This window comes from Ixodes scapularis, unplaced genomic scaffold (genome assembly GCF_016920785.2).
Source record: "Ixodes scapularis isolate PalLabHiFi unplaced genomic scaffold, ASM1692078v2 ptg000729l_1__unscaffolded, whole genome shotgun sequence".
NCBI classification, from domain to species: Eukaryota; Metazoa; Arthropoda; class Arachnida; order Ixodida; family Ixodidae; genus Ixodes; species Ixodes scapularis.
Genome location: NW_024610030.1, coordinates 374,814 through 393,947, shown reverse-complemented (window position 1 = coordinate 393,947; position 19,134 = coordinate 374,814). Strand labels below are relative to the sequence as shown.

Here is a 19,134-nt window from a genome sequence, read left to right as displayed (position 1 = left end):
TGCACTAACATGTGCGATGTTTTTTTTAAAAATTAAAATGGTATTGCAGCTTGCGCCTGTAAGCCATGTCAGAGGTGGTTACCTATGTGAATGAATGTTAAGAATGACAACTCATCAGCATTTATTCGTGTCCGAAAGGACTTTAAAGAGACACGATTGCGTCGCGATTACGACGTGACAAAGTTGAGATTTCAGTTGTTAAAAATTTCAATTTACTAGTTGACCGAGTGGAAAGGAGACATTAAAACGCGGAATACTTACAAATATTAGTTTTATGGTCTTTTTTTGATCTCGTCCAGACAACCCCTTCATTAACACTCCATGGCATCTTTCACTTTTGGCATTAAAGGTTTTCCTAGGAAGTCGATATGAATTCTATGATGTATATTTCTTGCTCTAATATTTAATGACTGGACATTCGCCTGTGTAACTAAACCTGCCCAAGAAATAAGGGATATATCGAGAATAATAAATATACATCTTCCACCAAAAGGTTCTGCGCGTTCAAGCTTTTTCACTTTCTCTTCGTGCAGGGATAAGAAATAGATAAACTTACAAGTTCTAAATACACAGTTGCTTTTGATTTCTTTAATAACACATTAAGGGGGGGGGGGGGGGGGTCTGAATGTTTAGGGGCGCGGGAGGGTTAGGGGGCATTGAGAATAGAGAAGTCGTTGCGAATTTAGGGTGTATAAGAAAATCACTGCTGAACAGGCGAAACGTCATGCTCAAGATATCCCTGCAGATCTCGTTACTTGGTAGAAGTTAAAAGGGGTTTTTCGCTCTCGTCACTGATATTGCGACTTAATATTGCATTACTTGTTACGTGGTATATATTCCTGTTTGTTTATTTTTGTCGTTGTTATTGTTTTGCTATTCATTGATTTTCTTGGACGCCATTTCGTCCTGACTTTGATACCGTCAGGGCTTCGTCGGCTCTTAGCCTTTCGCCGCAATGGAATTTCCTGCGACAAGCTCTCCCGCTGTTTACTTACAGTGTACTCCTGAAAAACGGCTGGCTTCCGAACAAGCTACGCTAACACAACCTAAACCAAAAGGCCTTGGCCTTCTCCCCCCAAACTTTATCACCAATGTATCCACGCAGCGCCGAATAGTTTGCGTCAGCACCACCGCTTGCGCGAAGTGCGCGACGCTAACACGTTGTTCGTAATTTGCATCTTGCAATCAGGCACCTCTGTCGAAACCCAGACGTCTCCAGCACTCTCTGTGACCCACGCTTTTATTAACAGCAATGAATTTGTCGCCGTTGCGTAGGTAAAAGTCACAGTTGAAGCAGGATATGTACTTTCCCTTACTTGAGAACAAAAATAGGTAAGGTTCGGCATATAGGGACAATGGCAGTAAAGTTGGCTGTTGACGTCTCCGAATCTTTCTAGTACGGCAGCTTTGCTGATGGCGGATCTCAGACTGCTACGATAAATACGATTTATTCATAAAACTAGCGCTTTGATAACGAAACGACTGTACTGTTAATGCCCCTAGTCACGTGGGATATTTTTTTTTCAATCTCGCGTGCGTTTTTTTAAGATCATACACATTATACGCATAAAGTCTTCCTTAATGGCAACTGAACTATGGAATGTTTCCCAGCACGCCCTACAAATTTTGTAGGGAAGGTAATGCTTCAAGGTTTTGGACATTCTAAATTGAGCCGGTTTTTGTTTATAAAAAAGTATTTTCAAGAGTAACTGCTTTAAAGAGTATTTTGCGCAAGGCTACACCAATACAAATTTTTTTCTCATTCCACGAAAAATTTGTTGGAGTTCAAACGAACCAACCCGTCTCCCTCGTAACGCCCCTGCGGGCCTTGAGGCTACGAGTAAATAAATAAATATATTTCAAATAAGAATCTTAACAAAATTCAAAGAAATAATAAATAAAATGTACTCATACAAAAGGTATTGTTAAAAAACGGAGTGCTGCAATTGGTTCGCGCACCTGACGTCACGATCGAATTCAATATAAATACGAGCGCCTATTCGAAAATATACTATGCGTCTTACGCCTTGCATCATTTAGAAATGGCCGTTCGACTTTCGACTCTTTTGTGCTGTATGGCTGCAGCCATAATTCAACTTCCTGAAGCGCAATCAAGAACAACTCAACGGACAAGATACGATGCTGCGAGGGTAAGCACTCAGGTCTTTTTCCTGGAAACGAAATTATATTCATCTCGAGCTATTAATAGCCATAAAATAAACCTGAGGTCATATATTTTGTGTAAAATAGTTCAATCTCTCAGAGAGTGTAGAATTTAATGAATCTACCAGACTTACGCAATATTGCTAGAAAAATTGTGTGCAATATTTGTCGTGCTTTAAAATACTGCACTTAGAAATACCATACTAAAAAGAATTCGGCAATTTTTTCGGAGTGTTCGAAGTATTTATTTAGAAGTGAAAAAGACAGTCAATGTATCACTATAATACTTTTCTTGTAGGCCTTCAGTAGACAAAATTAAACGAAACTCCCGTGTGTCAAACCATTATGTGGGCGCAGCTTCAGCTAACTACACACCGGCCGGTGCCACATTTGGCTTCCCTTTTGAGATTATCACGACCTCCGTTCTGTTCTCAAATCGCGGAGCCCTTTGCTATTCTTCTTTGTTCTGCTTGACATATTTTCTTTTTGTTTGTTATCGCAGTACGAGCACTGTTTTTCTCAGAAAGCGAGAGTTGAATGAGCAAGCGAAGTTTGGACAGTTTGGCTTTTTTTTTTTTTTTTTTACTTCGATTCCTTTTACTACGTCGTAGAGAAACAAAGTTTTTTCTCGGCATGTTCTTATGAAGAATTAGAGTATTTTCAGACTTGCCATCTCACCCTTGCATCTCATGACTGTCGACTCCCATTTGTGAAGCAGAACGTTGTAACAAAACGGAAGTTGGTAAACGCTGCTCACCCAGTGGTGGTAGTAGGCGCGTCTCGCAACTTCCTGTCTAAAACCCTGACGACGGAAATACGCTCAGCTGCTTGCTTAAACAAAAAATAATCTTAAAATACTAGGACAGCTACTTCGAAAATCCTCCGGGTGGAAGTGTGCGCCGTACTCTTTATAATACATATTAATTTTGTTATTGATCTTGCCTTTCAAGGAATTTTTACGGCCGTCATGTTATCATTCATAGTACCTGAGTCATTCAATACTTTGCTGGGCCCTGATCTACACAGTGCAACCAAGAGACCGGGCAATCACCGCCTGCTCCGATTGGTCGGTAGTGTGGCGCTGACCAATCGGTGATGCCCGGCCCCTCGGTTCCGCTGTATACGCCTCGCAAGTGGGCTTGTTTTCGTCTTCTGCGCATGAGAAAGGAAGTAGCGGCGACGTCAGAACGCCGAGCCCTGATTGGCTGATCGCGACCCCCTGTCTCAGCGTCGTCTGCTCCTTTGCAACGTCGTCTGCTCGCAACCTCGTCTGCGTCTGACCTTTCCTGCGACTTTCGGAAGTGCAGGTCTTTACGAGCGAGCTCGACTTCGCCTTTCTTAGAGGGCAAATGAAATAACTCGAGCGGTACGTTGTTTTTGTCTGACAACTAGCAGACGCGCATCAAGGAGGGAAGTCAAATGATTTACTGGCGAGGTGTCCCGAAGCGCCGAGGTTTGTTTGCTAAGAACGGAAAGAGGCTGAGCGTGTCAGTGTCCGCAAGTTCCCTCCCAAATACTTTTTCGCTCCTTTCGTGTGCGGCGAGACCCCTCATTCTTTAACGGCGTCGGCGGGTTGGCGCAGTCAACGTCGTCTGCTTTACGTCTGCTAGTCAAAGCGATGGCTGCTTTACCTTTCCTGCGTCTGTCGGAGATTCACCGCTTTTTCACCGGCAAGAGTCACCGTCGCCTCTGGAAGCAAGGAGATAACAAGAGGAAGAAATTGGCCTCTTAATCTAAAACTGAGGTCAGCGATCAAAGTATAATACGGGAAATGTTCACAAGGGTCGCGCAGGCATATTCCATTCAGCACACCAGCCGGTCGTGGGCAGACGGTCGCCGAGTCACGAAGTGCCTGCTAGGCCTAACTGCCGTGCTCGCTTGGTCGCGTTCAGCGGAATCGTGGCTGTTGGGGCTTTTCCCTGGTGTTTGTGTATCCAGCGTTCTTGTTCGTCGTGGTCTGTTTCAAGTATTTTTACTTTTTTCTTGCTGCTTGAAGTCCGGACGCGTGAGAAGCGCACGTAGAAAAATAAACGTCCGTGGGTCGTCGCGACCGCTACACTGTCGGCCAAGCTCATTTGATCGTAAGAAGTGCGTAAGACAGCTTCGGAGCTGTCGTAGGATTTCGTCGTAACCTGCGCAAAACTTACAAAGCTTTCGTTCCGTGGATACGAATTTGTTTTTAATTTATGTCTTACGCACATTTTTGGCGTAAGATCGTCGCCTGCACTTCCGAAAGTCGCAGGAGAGGTAAGACAGACGCAGACGACGTTGCGAGCAGACGACGTTGCAAAGGAGCAGACGACGCTGAGATAGGGGGTCGCGATCAGCCAATCAGGGCTCGGCGTTCTGACGTCACCGCTACCCCCTGCGCAAGAAGCAGAAGAACTTGCCCTCCGCATAGATTAGGGCCCCTGGCCGGCGATACTTCTCCGTAACACTACGGAGAGCTTGGTACTCTACAACGCGCGACTCTGGCGTCGGCGAGGGGGCTAAGAACCGCCAATTAGCACCTCTGGAAGTCTTTGCAACCATGTGTTTCGGAATTTCTAACCCCCTCTGAATGAGCTATCCGTAGAACGCCGTGACGCGTCGTCGCACCAAAGGCAGTTCTTGTTAATGCAAGCCTCTTCGGCGTTGTAATCTCAATCAATTGCACTGGAACTTCTAAATATACAACAATCTCCTAAATAATATTAGTTCCATTCCTTTTTTTTTTCTCGAAATGATCGATATTTTAATAGCCCCATCGCACCCCAAATTCAGCGCAGCGAGCAGCACCATCAAGTAGATGTACTGAGCCCCGGTACGCTCCATTCCCTTACTATTTTCTCATGCAAAAGCATCGTTTTCTTTGAACACGAACGACAAAAAAGCCTATATTATCAGATCTGTTCTTAGACATCAGTAACTATAGTGACCAGTGCTTGCATACAGTGATCAATTACAGACGTACCAAAATAACAATGTACGAGAAATAAAAAATACAAGCTGAAGTCGCAAATTTCGAATGTCTTACTCCAAGTTGAGTTGCCTAAAGGAAATCGCCCCTCAGAAAGAGTGACGCCCCTGGCGACAACTTTGGTCGTAAATCAAACTTGGGCCGAAGTTTCCTGACGAATAGCGCTATTGGAGGACTTTGTTGGTATTGAATATTTGTGGTTTGTTTTTCTTCCGTGGCATCCGGTATAATAAATGCACCAATTGCACTACAGTTTTAAAAATGGAAATTAAGTTGCATAAAATAATTATGACATGGCAACGCACTTCGAGACTTTAGCTATCACAGTGCTCTGACAGGCCTCTAACTTCTACAAAACATTCATTATTTTAGGCAAAAGGGTTCACCCTGAGTTAGCTTTCCTGCAGAGTACAAAGGCAGCTAATCACGGCGAACATCAGAAGTGTTCAAGTGACTGACGAACCTCAAAGTACAATGATACTTAAACGATGCGCTGATATCGAAGACAATTTTTTGTGGGGCCATCTCCCCGAAGTCTACCCAAAACGCGAGCCTTTCCTCATTGTATTTGTTCTGTTTTAGGAGCTAAGAGAGCGATTCGATCAGAAATATTATCTGATGCAGCGCTCACAGGTCACTGACAGAAAAATGGGAAATAATGCCAAATGTGTCTCCGTGTTGAAATCGGCTCCAATTTTTGGCGAAACTAGTATAACTGCCCAAATCTCAATCAAGCAAAATCGCGCCAGCGATCCGACGTAAGTATAGCCATCCCACACATCGTAAACTCGAGTGGTGTATATTTTTTACATAAAGAGTCAAGGTCCAACGCGCAATAAAAATATGTCATATGGCCTCAACCGATCCATTGAGGCTCGCTTCAAATATATTAGAGTCTTTAGTTGGGGGCAGATTAAGAACCCAGCAACTGCTTTTCGTCTAGCACACACTTGTCTTCCGCCGGGCTTTGGCTGCACGTTTGACAAAGTGTTACACATTGCAGAAATCTCGCGCTCGAGGCGCAGTATCTGTTAGGTTCCTAACCTGAAACCGACTGCACGTTTCCAGTGTTTCCAAATCACAGTACTTACGTTTTAAATCACAAACACAGCAATGAACGCGAGTACGCTTTTATGGAAATGAATATCTGCGGTGAGAAGCTCGCGAGGTGCGCTTCTGTTTTCCTCAATGCACGTGCTATACACGCGGTTATTTTTTAAATTGTCATAGAGCATAGAAACTTGCATTGCACGTTTTGCACCACAGAACTTGAACTATACTCACTCTGGGTTGTGGAAAAAAATCCACCAGGCGGCGATACCCTAACAATTCTCGCCGCAAATAGGGAGTATTCAATGGACGCCATATTCGCAGGCGCTGGTCAGTGCGCAGGAGTGAGTGAGAAAACGGATTTATTAAAGGAATGGGATACATCACGATTTCTTGATAAAGTCATCCAATCGTGACGGGGGAAGGGGATTACGGGAAGGGTAGGGGTGGAGGCTACATGGTAACAGGTGATTCCCGATGAGTGGACGAAACTAATCAGGGAATCGCTAAGAACGAGATCACATTAATAAGTTGCTAAGACCGGCGATCTTGATGGTGTGGAATGCACGTTGTAAAAAAACTGTGGGAGCTCGCCATCAGCACACGCTCAGCAGTCGCGCACACAGCTATGGCCGCCAGTGAATACTCCCTGTAGGATGGCAGCTGCCAGAAGCTTTTTGTTGGCCGGTTTATACCACGATACCATGATGTCTTGAATGCTGCTCAAACTTGTGCGCTCACCGCGCTTTGTTACTGCCTAATAATGGTACGACTGTATAAACCAGGTGTCACTTGAATACTCCAATACCCTTAATGTTCGCCAGTCCTTAATTGTCACGAATATCGCGAATTCAAAATTTCGCGAAATTAAAGGGCACCCGAAAATTTCGATTCCTAAGATTTTCAATGCAAGTGTCTGGAATCGGCGAAATTCAGTGACCCCGATTACGTCCTCTGTAACCGATTCACGAAAAAGGGGGAGCGCGAAAATGAAGGGTTTTACAGTATGTCTAAAACTGACCTTCTTGTTTCCTTCATCACATGCCTTGTTAGTAGCTGACGTTTACAAGATGAGAATTAAACATTTCCCATCCGGATGCTTAAAAAAAAAGTGCTGGAAGCATCACAAAAGCAATCTAATTTTTAAAAAGATAATATCACCGTGGCACACTTTCTGTAAAAGTAACGTTAACACTCCCGCGAATCGCACGAATTTTTTTTTTATTATTATTATTTATTATCCTAGGGGTACGCAATTTCCCGAACCAAACGAGCCTGCGCACGGTCTTCCTCCTCTGCACACATAAAGACGGGAGCCTGACCTTCCTATTCTAGCTTGAGCAGTCATGAGGCCTCGTCCAGGCAACGGGTGCGGCGTGTTCTATCGTTTCTGAAGCAATCACAAATAGATAGCTACAGTGAACTGCGCTTTTTACGCAGCTGTATTGATCGCATTGGCTCGTAGTGTCCGCTGCTTCTGGACGTAAGCTGAAGCAAAGTATAAGTCGACCAACGTGCAGAAAGGCTACTGTTACCTGATTCATTCCGGCAGCGGCGAGGTAGCCAGAATAATGTATGGGATTGGCCTATTGAGAGGTTAGCGCCCAGGTTCGCGGCTCCTGGCCAGGCTTCGTCCGAGCGTTGGCTGTTCAGCGTAAATGCTCATCACATAAAATAATAACATTCCGCAAAAAGAGAAAAAATACTTGCACAATGTTTTTGGTAGTTTCACACAGTAAGCAATTTACTCCCCATTGAACTATCAGGCTCAAATGAAATGCGAACGGTGGAGCGCGTGGCTGTCGGCACATGCTGCGCCTCCTGGAGGCCTCTTGAAGCTGATAAAACTGCGGGTTGGAGAGTAGGGTGCTGCGAGGGGGGTGTGCGTCCCACTCCGATGTGTTTGACCTTCGCCCAGCACAACCCAAGCATCGCCGCTCTACCGGTGATGTGCTGGAAGTTCCGTTGCAGCCACTCACAGTGGCTCAGCATGAGCCGTGCGAGAAAGCTCGGCGCTCGCAGCAGGAGCAGGCCGCTTGCGCGCGCGTCTGTGGAGCTGGAGCATTACCGCAGCGTCGTGCTCCCTCCTAACTTGCGCAGTTTTTGTTTTCTTCTTAATACGCGTTGTCATTTTCTTGTGAACAATATATCAGAAACTGTGCAAAATTCGAGACAGGCAGAATAAGAAGAGTGGACCCTGAACGGCTGCTGATGCCTCAGTGAAGTCAATTACTTTGCAAAGTTTTGCCTCAGCTCCCTGCGCTCGCCTTGTGTCCCCTCTAGTTCTTGTGTCTCGTGTATGGCGCTGGGGTTGCAAAAATGCAGGTCCACCAGCTCCCGCATTTACCAAACATTTTAACAAAATACAGTAACTTTATCATTGGCATTTTGCAGGCAGCCAGAATATCGTTCAGCGCTATCATTAAATGATCACTCTGTGTTTCAGAAGTGTGAAATAATAGTTAGCGCAGTTTTTTAGCCTACGGAAAACCTGCAGGACCATGATTGACGACAGTTATCAGAGCCACTTAGACGTCCTCGTGAAGGACCTAGAATGCATGGCTCCTACAAAATAGGGAAACAGCGTGGACGGGAAACGAGGCGTTATTTTCCAGGTGGTATGTGTGCAAAAAGAAATAATGAACAACCACAAATGCTGCAGCAGGGTGTGGACCAAAACTGTAAATTCAATAACATCGCAAAAAAAAATTACTTTGGCCCAATATTTGGGCTGATGTTTCAGCCATGTTACTTGACTTGGTGTGTTTTGCGAATTTTCAGGCCAACCGGGGACTATAAACAGAACGCCGGAGTACCCCTTTAACTGGACAGTGATATATTTCTTATTAGAGCCGAGATCACGAGTTTAGCTAAACAAAGAGAAACCTGTTTAATATGGTGTTCTTAGTTGATTGAGTATATTTACACGGCATCTATATAGGCACCTCTAGGATGGGTCCTTTTGAAATTGGCGAATGAGCCCGCTCGCTTGGGTCGCGAGCACATGCCACGCACGGTGGATCGCGAAATTATTCGCCGCCGACCACAGAGATTTTTCTTATCGTGTCATTGAAATATATAACGGAATTATGTTAATGTATTATATCCTAGTAGATCACCAATTGCTCATGACAGATTTTATGCTTGTTAAAGCACCTAACTCCACGACTGATGAATAAAATTTGTTGGTTTATACGTGTGTTATGGATACCTATTATAAGATCCGCATGTATACACCCCAGAAGATTATATTGGACGACAATTAATTTCATAAATTAGAGTTGCCAGCTCTTCAGCAGTTGGCAAAATTGGTGTCCCTACATTGAACAATTTATTGGTAGTTTGTCCCTGATTAGAACGATTTATTGCCAGGAGGAGCATAAATCTTAATTTTCTCATTAAACTTCTTGACTTTCGTGAAACAACGACGGGCATTGTGTTTTTGTTTTTTTTAATGCAGTTACATTGGGGGAGACTACCTAGCATACTTACTTTTCTTTTTATCTCCAACATGCAACTTATGTCGGTGACCAATAAAAGGTTTCTAAAGCTGTTCGCGTAATCTCGACGGATAAAACTGCACACATATGACACTGTCACGAGTAAAGGTCCATTTACATATATGGGTTTGAGCGCGGTGCGTTCTGCATCAGCAAGCGGCTCCAGAACGGTTCGAAGAGTGTTTACGCCAGGCTTATATAAACACATTCGCATTTTACATGCAGTTGACCGCAATCAACAGCCAATAAGAACCCACTTTCGTTGCTTGCGTCTTACGGGTAGTGAAATCCACATCAACACGACGGTGAAATGACAACTCTAGGTACTGCTGGCAGAAATCTCTGAAACAAGAGAACTGAATCCTTCTCAAGTTCCAGCGGTCACGATAAGCGCTGGGAGCTTTTCCCATTATCGCACTGTTCGCAAAAAGAATGAGTAGCTAAAACTGTCCTTGGAAAATTTCCGGTCTTCTACATACCGGGTATGCTTGTTGCGAGGTATACGTGACATGCTCTCATTGATATACTCTTGATTATATACGAGAACTAGGTAATGTATTATGTTATAAAAGAGATTAAGCCGCTTCTGCTTCCTTCGCATTAGAAGGTGGGGTAGATTCGCCCTATTATAAAGAGGTAACGCAGAGTCCATAGCAAGATAAAACAAAACGTAACCCACTCCGTTTTACTTGCTCCAGATTTGAAATCGGATATTTAACATGCGGGTCCCAGACCTCACTTATGTATTTCAGTAGAGGCCTTTTTAACATCTTTTATGACTTGAATTTTGTTTCTGGGAAAGTTTTCTGTGAATTTTGTTTCTGAGGTTTGTTTCTGCAGAGATGTTCTGGATATTTGCAGTCCAGTCTTTTCGCACGGGCTTATACAAAGAGGTGTAAAGGAGTTTCGAATTTCAGTCAGTTCATTATTTTCCTAACAAGACAAATTTCTGTCAAAGATGTTTACTTACCATAATGCAAACATGCAAATCATGGTTTGCGGCCACTAAATGTGAAAACTTTTGCAATATTATTGTAGTGACTCCTTTTTTATACGCAACATATAAACCAGCTCGCCCGCGTAAGTTCGCTTCTTGCAAACGTTTTTTTATTACTTTTTTATGCGTGCCTCTTGGTCAATTTATAAAATTGTATAACACCAAATTTTGAAAAATATTTTGAAGGACTAACATACCGGTGAAAATGACTGCCTACACGCCTGATCGAAACCCGACAAAAAACATGATAAAAACAATTAAACAGTTGCCGGTGGAATGTAAGTATACAGATGCTTCTTAGCACAGTCAATTAATATATAAAACTCAGTTTACTGATTCTATTGTTAATGAGCTATTTATTTATTTGAAGTGTTCACTGGGAGGTAAAGAATAGAACAAGAAATCCTTCTTTCAAATTGCTAATAATGCTATCAGCAAGCCGCAGGAGTGGATTCCCAAAAGTTGTATATTTGTCTCAGCGCTATTGACGCTTATCAAATGAATTGTATCGGCATTATATTCTAATGTTATAAATTATAAATATTCTTTAAGCCCTCGTGAACTTTACTGTTGTGAGCGGAAAAATATAAAGTTTAGAACGCACGCAAAAAAAAAAGAACAAATACGCCACAATTTATTCACTAAGGCTGTGAACATAAGGCCTTAAAATCTGCTTCCATACTGACTCATTTAAACCATTACTGCTCTCAATCAGGATGGCACAAGGAAGGTAAAGTCCAATATATTAAATGCCCTCTTCCCTTTTTATTATTAAAAAGTGATGTGACGCGAGTCTAGCCAGTGCACAAACAGGAACTTGTTAAAAGGGCATTCACTTCAGATAATTAAACGCATAATGAAACATTGGCAAATTTTAAGCATTATGAACTTTTTTACGAAGCATAAAAGTTATCTGTTTATTGCACCTTCAATGTTTCACTCCTTGGGTGTTTTGAAACATGCATATGTTTTAGGGCCCGTTCACACACTTGCAACCGAGTACGACCGAGAGAGATAAGACCTGTTGAAACCTCTTAAAATGTATTAGAATGAGAGAACACACTGGCACGCTGGCGCCATCTATGCGGTGACCCTGGAACTGCATTTCACAAAAAAACAAAGGTTTTCGGGATTTCCGAGGTCAAATGTCCTTAATACCTATGAGAAAGGCTCGTTTACAAGTAGACAGAAGTTTTTCGAGCCAAGAAAGAAAGGATAATCCACGAAAGAAATGAAAATATGCGCCACCGCCGAATTTACACTGATACACAATAGATGGTGCCGATGTGTCGTCTCGTCGTAAGAGATATTAAGAGCATTCAAGGCACTCTGTCTTAAGAAGTCGCAAGTGTCTCAACGGGCCTTTAGAGTAAATCTAGACGTACGTGGGAATATTCAACTTTCTGTACTATTCTTCCTATTTTCAGTACTCTACAATCAAAAGCTAGTGTTTTCTGACTATAGAAGTTGCCGTGTTCTCACTTATGAATATCAAGGGGAGACATGTAAGTTAAACAAAACCTCCATATGTTACTTACTGTTTTCGCGAATTTCTAAGTGATACAATTGATAACTATTTTATAAATGTAATTTGCCTTATCATTTCTAAATATGAAACGAGAAGAACATTAAAGCATGCTTTATAAAAAATCGATTTTACGTGTAGTGCTCTATTAATCACTGTCGCTTAATTTCAAGATCAAGATTTCGTACCTCTTGATGCATCTAAAGTTACACTGACAGGGTATTTATGCTCACCAAGGTTTTTATTTGTACATGACATACGAGAGCCGAACTACCCGGAACACAACTTGCGGCTCGAAATTCATTTTTGTTCCGCCCGAAAACCGCCGATCGAGAACTGGCCGGTTTGAGTCGCGCTCACTCTCTTTTTTGTGGTCACGTGCTTTTTTCTATGGTTTAGACACAACCACCAAATATAATCAAATTCGTGGGTCATCAAAGGCACACACTTAATATTACAAATAGAAAAGAAATATGACACCCATTTCTTGTGGCTTCTTAAAAGCCGCAAATACATTGATAGAAGAAAAGTTGCAGGCGCCATCTGACTTCCGCCAACTCTCTCCTCCTCTATATATCTTATTCTTTCCCAGTCCAGTTTCGTTTTCGGTTTCGGTTTCGAGCAGTTGCGATTTTTTACTTTGTTAAAAATTTACGTGACGCTCTAACAAAATATTGATTGAATAGTCTTCGGACACCATGATAGATCTCTGGCAAAAAATAAAACAAAATTTTGGGGGTTGTCGGTGTCCTTTTAAAACGTGTGTCGCAGTACAATACTCTGCACAATAGCCGATTATAATGTTGTTAACGCACGTGTTTTAATGCGCAGCCGATTTTTAATGGGCACTGACGCGGGCGTATACTGGGCGCAATACAAGCACTTCTTCCAGAACCGTTATACTTTGTCTCATCCTACGATGGACTAAAGGCCAAAGCCACGGGCTGCCAGGTCCAATCGCATTCCGCGCTGTACTATGGCATGCTTAACATTGATGGGGGGTGGACGAATAATGCTCCAAATCGAAAAGCGCCGCATCATTTCTATAGATTCGACGCTGCAAAGAGGCTATATGTTGTGGCTTTCTTTGCGATGTGAAATTGTTGAGTCAATCAGTGCTCTTTGATTCGAACCAATGATCAGTGATCCGGGACGCGGTCAGTGATACGTGCATCGAAGCGAAATAACGCACTCTCTCTAAGGGGCTCGTGATTGGATCTGGCGGTCCGTAGCTTTTGCCTTTACACTCTAAGAAATGCCTGTGCGTCTACTTACCCGCCAAACACTCGAAGAGCCAATCTCTGCGATCTACGAAAACAGCTCACCGAATGATGAGGCGGAACATCTGTTTAGCGATAAAAATAAAGTCTGCGCTGTGGCATTACGCAATGCAAGCATGACGCTTTGCATTGCGTAATGCTACAGCGCAGACTTTATTTTTATCTCTAAACAGATGTTCCGCCTCATCATTCGGTGAGCTGTTTTCGTAGATCGCAGAGATTGGCTCTTCGAGTGTTTGGCGGGTAAGTAGACGCACAGGCATTTCTTAGAGTGTAGTCTATCGTAGGGTGAGACTAAATATAGAGTCAAAGCATTGCAGAAGTTGCATTTAAAAACACAGGCCACCAAAGTTGCGATATCGGTCTGATATCTTGGGCATACCATATCAAAAACCACAAGAAAAAGTTAACACTTTTATATAAGGTGGAATAATAGGATGAATTGCATTTATCCGCAAACACACAAGAACACAAATTTAGAATACTCATTTCGAAAGGCCACACTTTCGCACGAACATATTGCAACCAATTTACCTATTTACTTATTTAAATTAAAGATACCGACGGCCGTCCTTAAGGGCCAAGGCATGAGTCAACGACTTCTATGGTTGATTTCTCTTAAAAATATATATCTTTGTTTTCGAACCATTAAATAGATTTTAATTCATGTTTGTAATAAAGCTTTTTTTTTCTCTGAAGAGTAATGGTAATTTTTTTTTCTTAGCTTTACAGAAAATATATATGTTTAAACATACTCCTACATACTTGTAAACGCTGAACTGAGGAAAATTAAAAACAAAAAGAACGGACGAAGACAAGGTTTTAAACTCTGCTGAAATTTGTCGATTAGAGCACACCAATAAATAGACTTCAAAGCACAGGAAAAGGAGGGACAGACGGAACCCAAATGCAAAAACGGAGAGCTTGCCGCATTCTATCAGACAGACTGAGCCACACCCCATGATGAACATCCGGAAGGGAAACCGACTTCGACCACCGAACAACTACCCAACGCAGCTGTTGCCATAGCAACCCTCACACTCCGTCGTACTTAAGGCATGTGCGTGAATCATCCTTAAAGTTTGGTTCACACACTTCAATGATTCCGACGAAATGCGACTGCAACGTTAATCATCTCATGGATTGATATGGCAAAAGGGTTTTAAGCCGCTTATACACGTCATTGCACCTACGCGGCGCGGTCTTAAGGGGCTTCTAAACCGGTTGCAGTTGCACTCGGTCTGGCTTGACGAAAGTGTGTGAATTGCCCTTACAGGGCTATTCACATTTGATTCGGTGCACAAGTCAAAATTTCATCAACAAATCTGGGAACCAATAAGTTATTAGCCCCCAAAGAAACCAACAAATTCTGTCATTTTTCTATCTTGAGTGTTGAGATGAAGCTCCGACAATACTGGAGCCACCGCCAAACCAATACATTACGTCGGTTTTTGTTTCTTCCATAATAGAGTTTACATGTATGCCGTTTCCAAATCAGCTCTCCAGCACCCTCTCACTTCTTACATATACCTTTCAGATTGTCAACTGTGGCTGATTCATTCTGCAGTAAGAGGAGCTATCCCACGAGGTTGTAGCCATGCCTACGACCAGCACTGCCAGACAAAGCACAGTATCTTCCATGCCCAATGTCGATAACATTGAATCTAGCTCCACACACATTCAATTAAGAGTGAATATTTGTTTTTGTGTGTGTGAAGAATAAAGTTATAATTTCATGGATGTTGGTCTTATTTGTGTTCATTATATTTGATATAAATAGCAAAATTTCGTTCGTGAGTAATCAACGTTTCATATATATATTTAAATGTCGCTGCGCATATATGCGGTGTAAGTTTAAGGTTTATCATCTAAAGAAACTGTCCGGAAACAATCATGAGTGCCATATCACCATACAATAAAAACATTAGTGCTAACAGTACTATTCTGACACAAAACGCGATAAAATAAGTAAGATCTGCTTAAAAGACTGGGGGTAAATTTTATTTTTTGGTGCATGCACTCGTAACAATTGGAGACGTAAAGGAGTAGGAAGAGCCACCACAGCCTGTTTACGATTGGTAAGATTCAGTCACCCGGTGACTGAGTAGGTGCTCCCTGGCATTTATGTGGGCATTGTCTTCACGACACTTGAGAAAAGTGGTGTTGTGGGCAAGTAAGTTTACCGTGTACGATTAAAAGCTTGGAAAGAAACAGAAGGACGAAGAGAAATCAGAACAGGAAAAGGCACCACCGCACACTTACAAACAAGTTTTTACAAAAGAAGGGTTCCAAACATCCACACAAGGCGTGCTACGACGAGAGCTGTAGAAGTTACTCATCAAATGTAATTAAGTTACAGTTATAGTCATTTGAGCAAATCTAATTGAGATACAGCTACAGCTACACAGTTAAGATTATAACTTGTTAAAGTTCCAGTTACTAAATATGTACCTAAGTTACATCGCACTTACTTTAACTGAAACTCACAGGTGAACGAAGTTGCTAGACAATGATCCTCGGACTTCCTTCTTGGGTCCGAAAAGCTTACATTTGAGTTGCAGATTGCGAAGACTCGAAGAACTCCTGATAAGCAGGCCATGGGAGTGTGCTGCAAAATCTTCCGAGAACACTGCCCCTCAGCAACTCACTGATGGCACCGACGACATAACAGCATCCGAGCTCGAACTGCACGCACGACAGAAGACACGACTCACGCCTATAGGCGTGAGTCGGCACTCGATGTATACGTCGAGGTCCAAACGGCTACACTAAACTAAGAAACGTGGTAAATGACAAAAAAGCCTTTAAAAAAAAATCAAAAATATGTTTAGAAAGCGCAACAGGACAACGGACATAAAAGAAGACATAGACACAGCGCTGAGTTACCAAGGAGTTACCATGGGGGAGCGCAGTTCCTGTGTCTTCCTTTCTGTCCGTTGTCCTGTTCCGCTTTTTAGCCATTATGAATCACCAATTTGCTTAACACTTCATCCTGTTATTATGCCGTAAGCAAATCGAATGGAATTATGAGTATATTTCGAATGTTTTGTGTGAATTGCTTCTACTAATTACTCAGTTTCAGGACGTTCCTAAAAAAAGTAGAGTGTAAAACATGAAGATATTGGCCTCGAGACCCATATTGGATTGTGTGGAACCGTGCTTTTGTTTATCCATTATTCTCTATGAGGCACGTGTTGATTCTATCCGTCCACAATGCGGGTAGAGACAAGGCATACGAATAACGGCACAGAACATGGGCGAGGGTACAGAGCACGAGCTCTTAGCAGTTCATCCCTGTGCGCGAGCGCTGCATTGGCGCCTCCCATGGCTTCGACCTTGCGTGTGTAGCGTTCCCTTTGCTCCAAGTAGGTGTAAAACAAAGGGTTAGTTCTGCTTTTCACCACGAAAAAAATCATGATATAATAGTTTTGACAAAATCACTATTGATGTCAGTGGGACAAAAAAAAAAAACCATCATGGTGCCAGGCTTCACCATGACAGGGCTAACGGCACGCGTTTATGCAAGGAGTGGAGCCGCAACCGCAACACTGATCCGCGTGTTGGGGCACATTTTTCCAAACCGCGTCGCCGTTAGCCAAAGGGAGCTCTCGCAGGGAGATCCCATTCGGTAGCGTTGTGAATGCGCCATAATGGAGGTGGTGGTGGTTTTATCAGGATAACTATACTGTTCCTAAAAGCATGAGCAACATCGATACAGACAGGTGGAGTTTTAAGGGTAGTAAGCAACATATTAACTGGCCTGAAAGCTTTAGGGCTGGATTGTTGTCTACGATATTGGAGATTGTGAGGTGCTTGCTGGTTCACTCACTTCGCCTGAAAAATCCTCTCCATGGCATTTTTCACCACCTCGATATTCGTAGCCTTTTTCTTCCTTTCTCTTCTCATTCCGTTCATGTGGCCGGTTATGTCAATCTTCGGTCGAGGGCAAGAATGTCTGCAGCTTCCTAAAATGAAAAGGAACAAGCTAAACCAACATTGAACATAGAAAAAAAAAACCTCCGAGATTGCGCAAAAGATAGGACGGACAGACACAGAAGTTTCAACCAGAACCAGCTCGTTTGCGCCCTAACCTTCTGTTCATAAATCAACCCTGTTCAATGTCTGCCCTTCACCTGTAGTCGAATATTTTTTCTACATCACAAGCATCACTCTGATATTATTCAAGGGACTAGTAGGGAAATCACTAGAATTGTGAGAAGCCTGAAATCAATAGTTTAAAAAGCTTAATAATCAGGTACCACTCACTGTTAGTTCAACACCTCCTAGGTCGGAAAGCCTTAGTGGTATTGGATTCTGCCACCTCTTATAGGTCAGCACAAGGCAGACTGGAAAATGTGCTGCATTAGCATTTAGCTGGAGCACGTGTTATCCCGAACTGAACACGAGTTCTAGGCCAATGCTAACATAGCACTATCCACTTTGTACCCTGCACTAAAATATGATAGTTGACACAGAAAATCCAGCACTGAGGTATTGGTATTTAGGAGGTGTTAGGCCAACTCAAACTGGAAATGTCCTTTAAGTTGAGCTATAAAAACATTTTGTGTCATCATGACAACTGTTTACGACACGTGCAAATTAAGTTTTCCGAGATTTGTTTTTATTGTTGTTTGTGACTCCGTATGTTCCAAAACGACGATACTCTGTGGTTTAACTTTATGCTTTATGTCAGATACTGTCATCAAGCATACAGTGTCCGTCAGAACCACAATTTATTATTTCAAGATTGAATGGCAGTCAAGACGAGGAAATTGCACCTTAAGATAAAAACTTTTGACAAGTCCTTGCTACCTGAAAGGACGTAAAAACAGCACCCCGGATATGGAGGTAGCATTTTCTACACTTAAATATTGGCACAATACCAAGATATCTATATTGCAGTAAAATGTTTAAAGTTAAACAGCGCTTATTATGCAAAAGTATATTGCACCGGTGTCCTGACAAGCTGCATTCCTCTTTCGTGCGGTTTCTTTTTCTATCATCTGCCAACAGAAGTGGTTAACATGTGTGCCTGACTTGTGTAGTATAAAATTTTTGCTAGAGTAAATCTTGGTTTCATTTATTCCCAAAAGCGTATTTTTAATTAGTTCAAGAATGGAATAGTTTTTCGTTCTACAACTTTTACGCCAAATTGCTTGTACCACCACTATGCCATATTGCGCGCGCAGACTTGCAGAAGGTTCTCGTTTATTCTTGCTCCGAACCTAACTTCTATCGTTTTTGTTGTTCTAGAAAGTGCGTGTTCATTCTCGCCCCAAGCGCGCTACGCTCGAACCTTCCCCGCCGAATCTTCGAGATAGTGACTCACTCTAGATAAGAGGCCGCCCGCAACCTTGTCGAGTCAGTTTTTCGCCCAGCGTTGGACTGTGCTGCTACGGCGACTTCGACGCCCGCGACGCTCCGTAATTATCTTTGGTACCCTTTTATTTTTGGCACAATTTCGCCACATTAAACCTTTATTTCTTTCTGTTTATTTATTGTGTATTGGTCACCACCCGTGACATTTTGGTGGAGGTGCGGAGTACCGCATGCCCATGCCGCGTTCCCCTCCCAGGACCCGCAGTACAAGCCCGACTCCAAGCTCGCTCAGAAGACCACTCAGCGCGGAACCTGAAACTCGGACCAGCCGCCGCACCAAG

At 42.8% G+C, this 19,134-nt stretch overlaps 1 protein-coding gene across 1 annotated transcript; it reads left to right on the top strand.

The window, feature by feature from the left end:
* Positions 1–2,042: 2,042 nt before the first annotated feature.
* On the top strand, positions 2,043–15,130 carry LOC115331043. The gene is made up of 5 exons (XM_029993110.2): positions 2,043–2,150; positions 5,705–5,880; positions 10,856–10,947; positions 12,097–12,174; positions 15,012–15,130. Exons 1-5 carry the CDS (start codon positions 2,043–2,045, stop codon positions 15,128–15,130), a joined length of 573 nt encoding a protein of 190 aa, XP_029848970.2.
* The last annotated feature ends 4,004 nt before the right edge of the window (positions 15,131–19,134 follow it).

Bases quoted from the DNA above. Each gene is read 5' to 3' on its own strand.
- LOC115331043 (XM_029993110.2), top strand. From the start codon at position 2,043: ATGGCCGTTCGACTTTCGACTCTTTTGTGCTGTATGGCTGCAGCCATA. The intron at 10,948-12,096 runs GTAAGTATACAG...TCCTATTTTCAG, and splicing joins TAAACAGTTGCCGGTGGAAT to TACTCTACAATCAAAAGCTA. The intron at 12,175-15,011 runs GTAAGTTAAACA...TATACCTTTCAG, and splicing joins TGAATATCAAGGGGAGACAT to ATTGTCAACTGTGGCTGATT.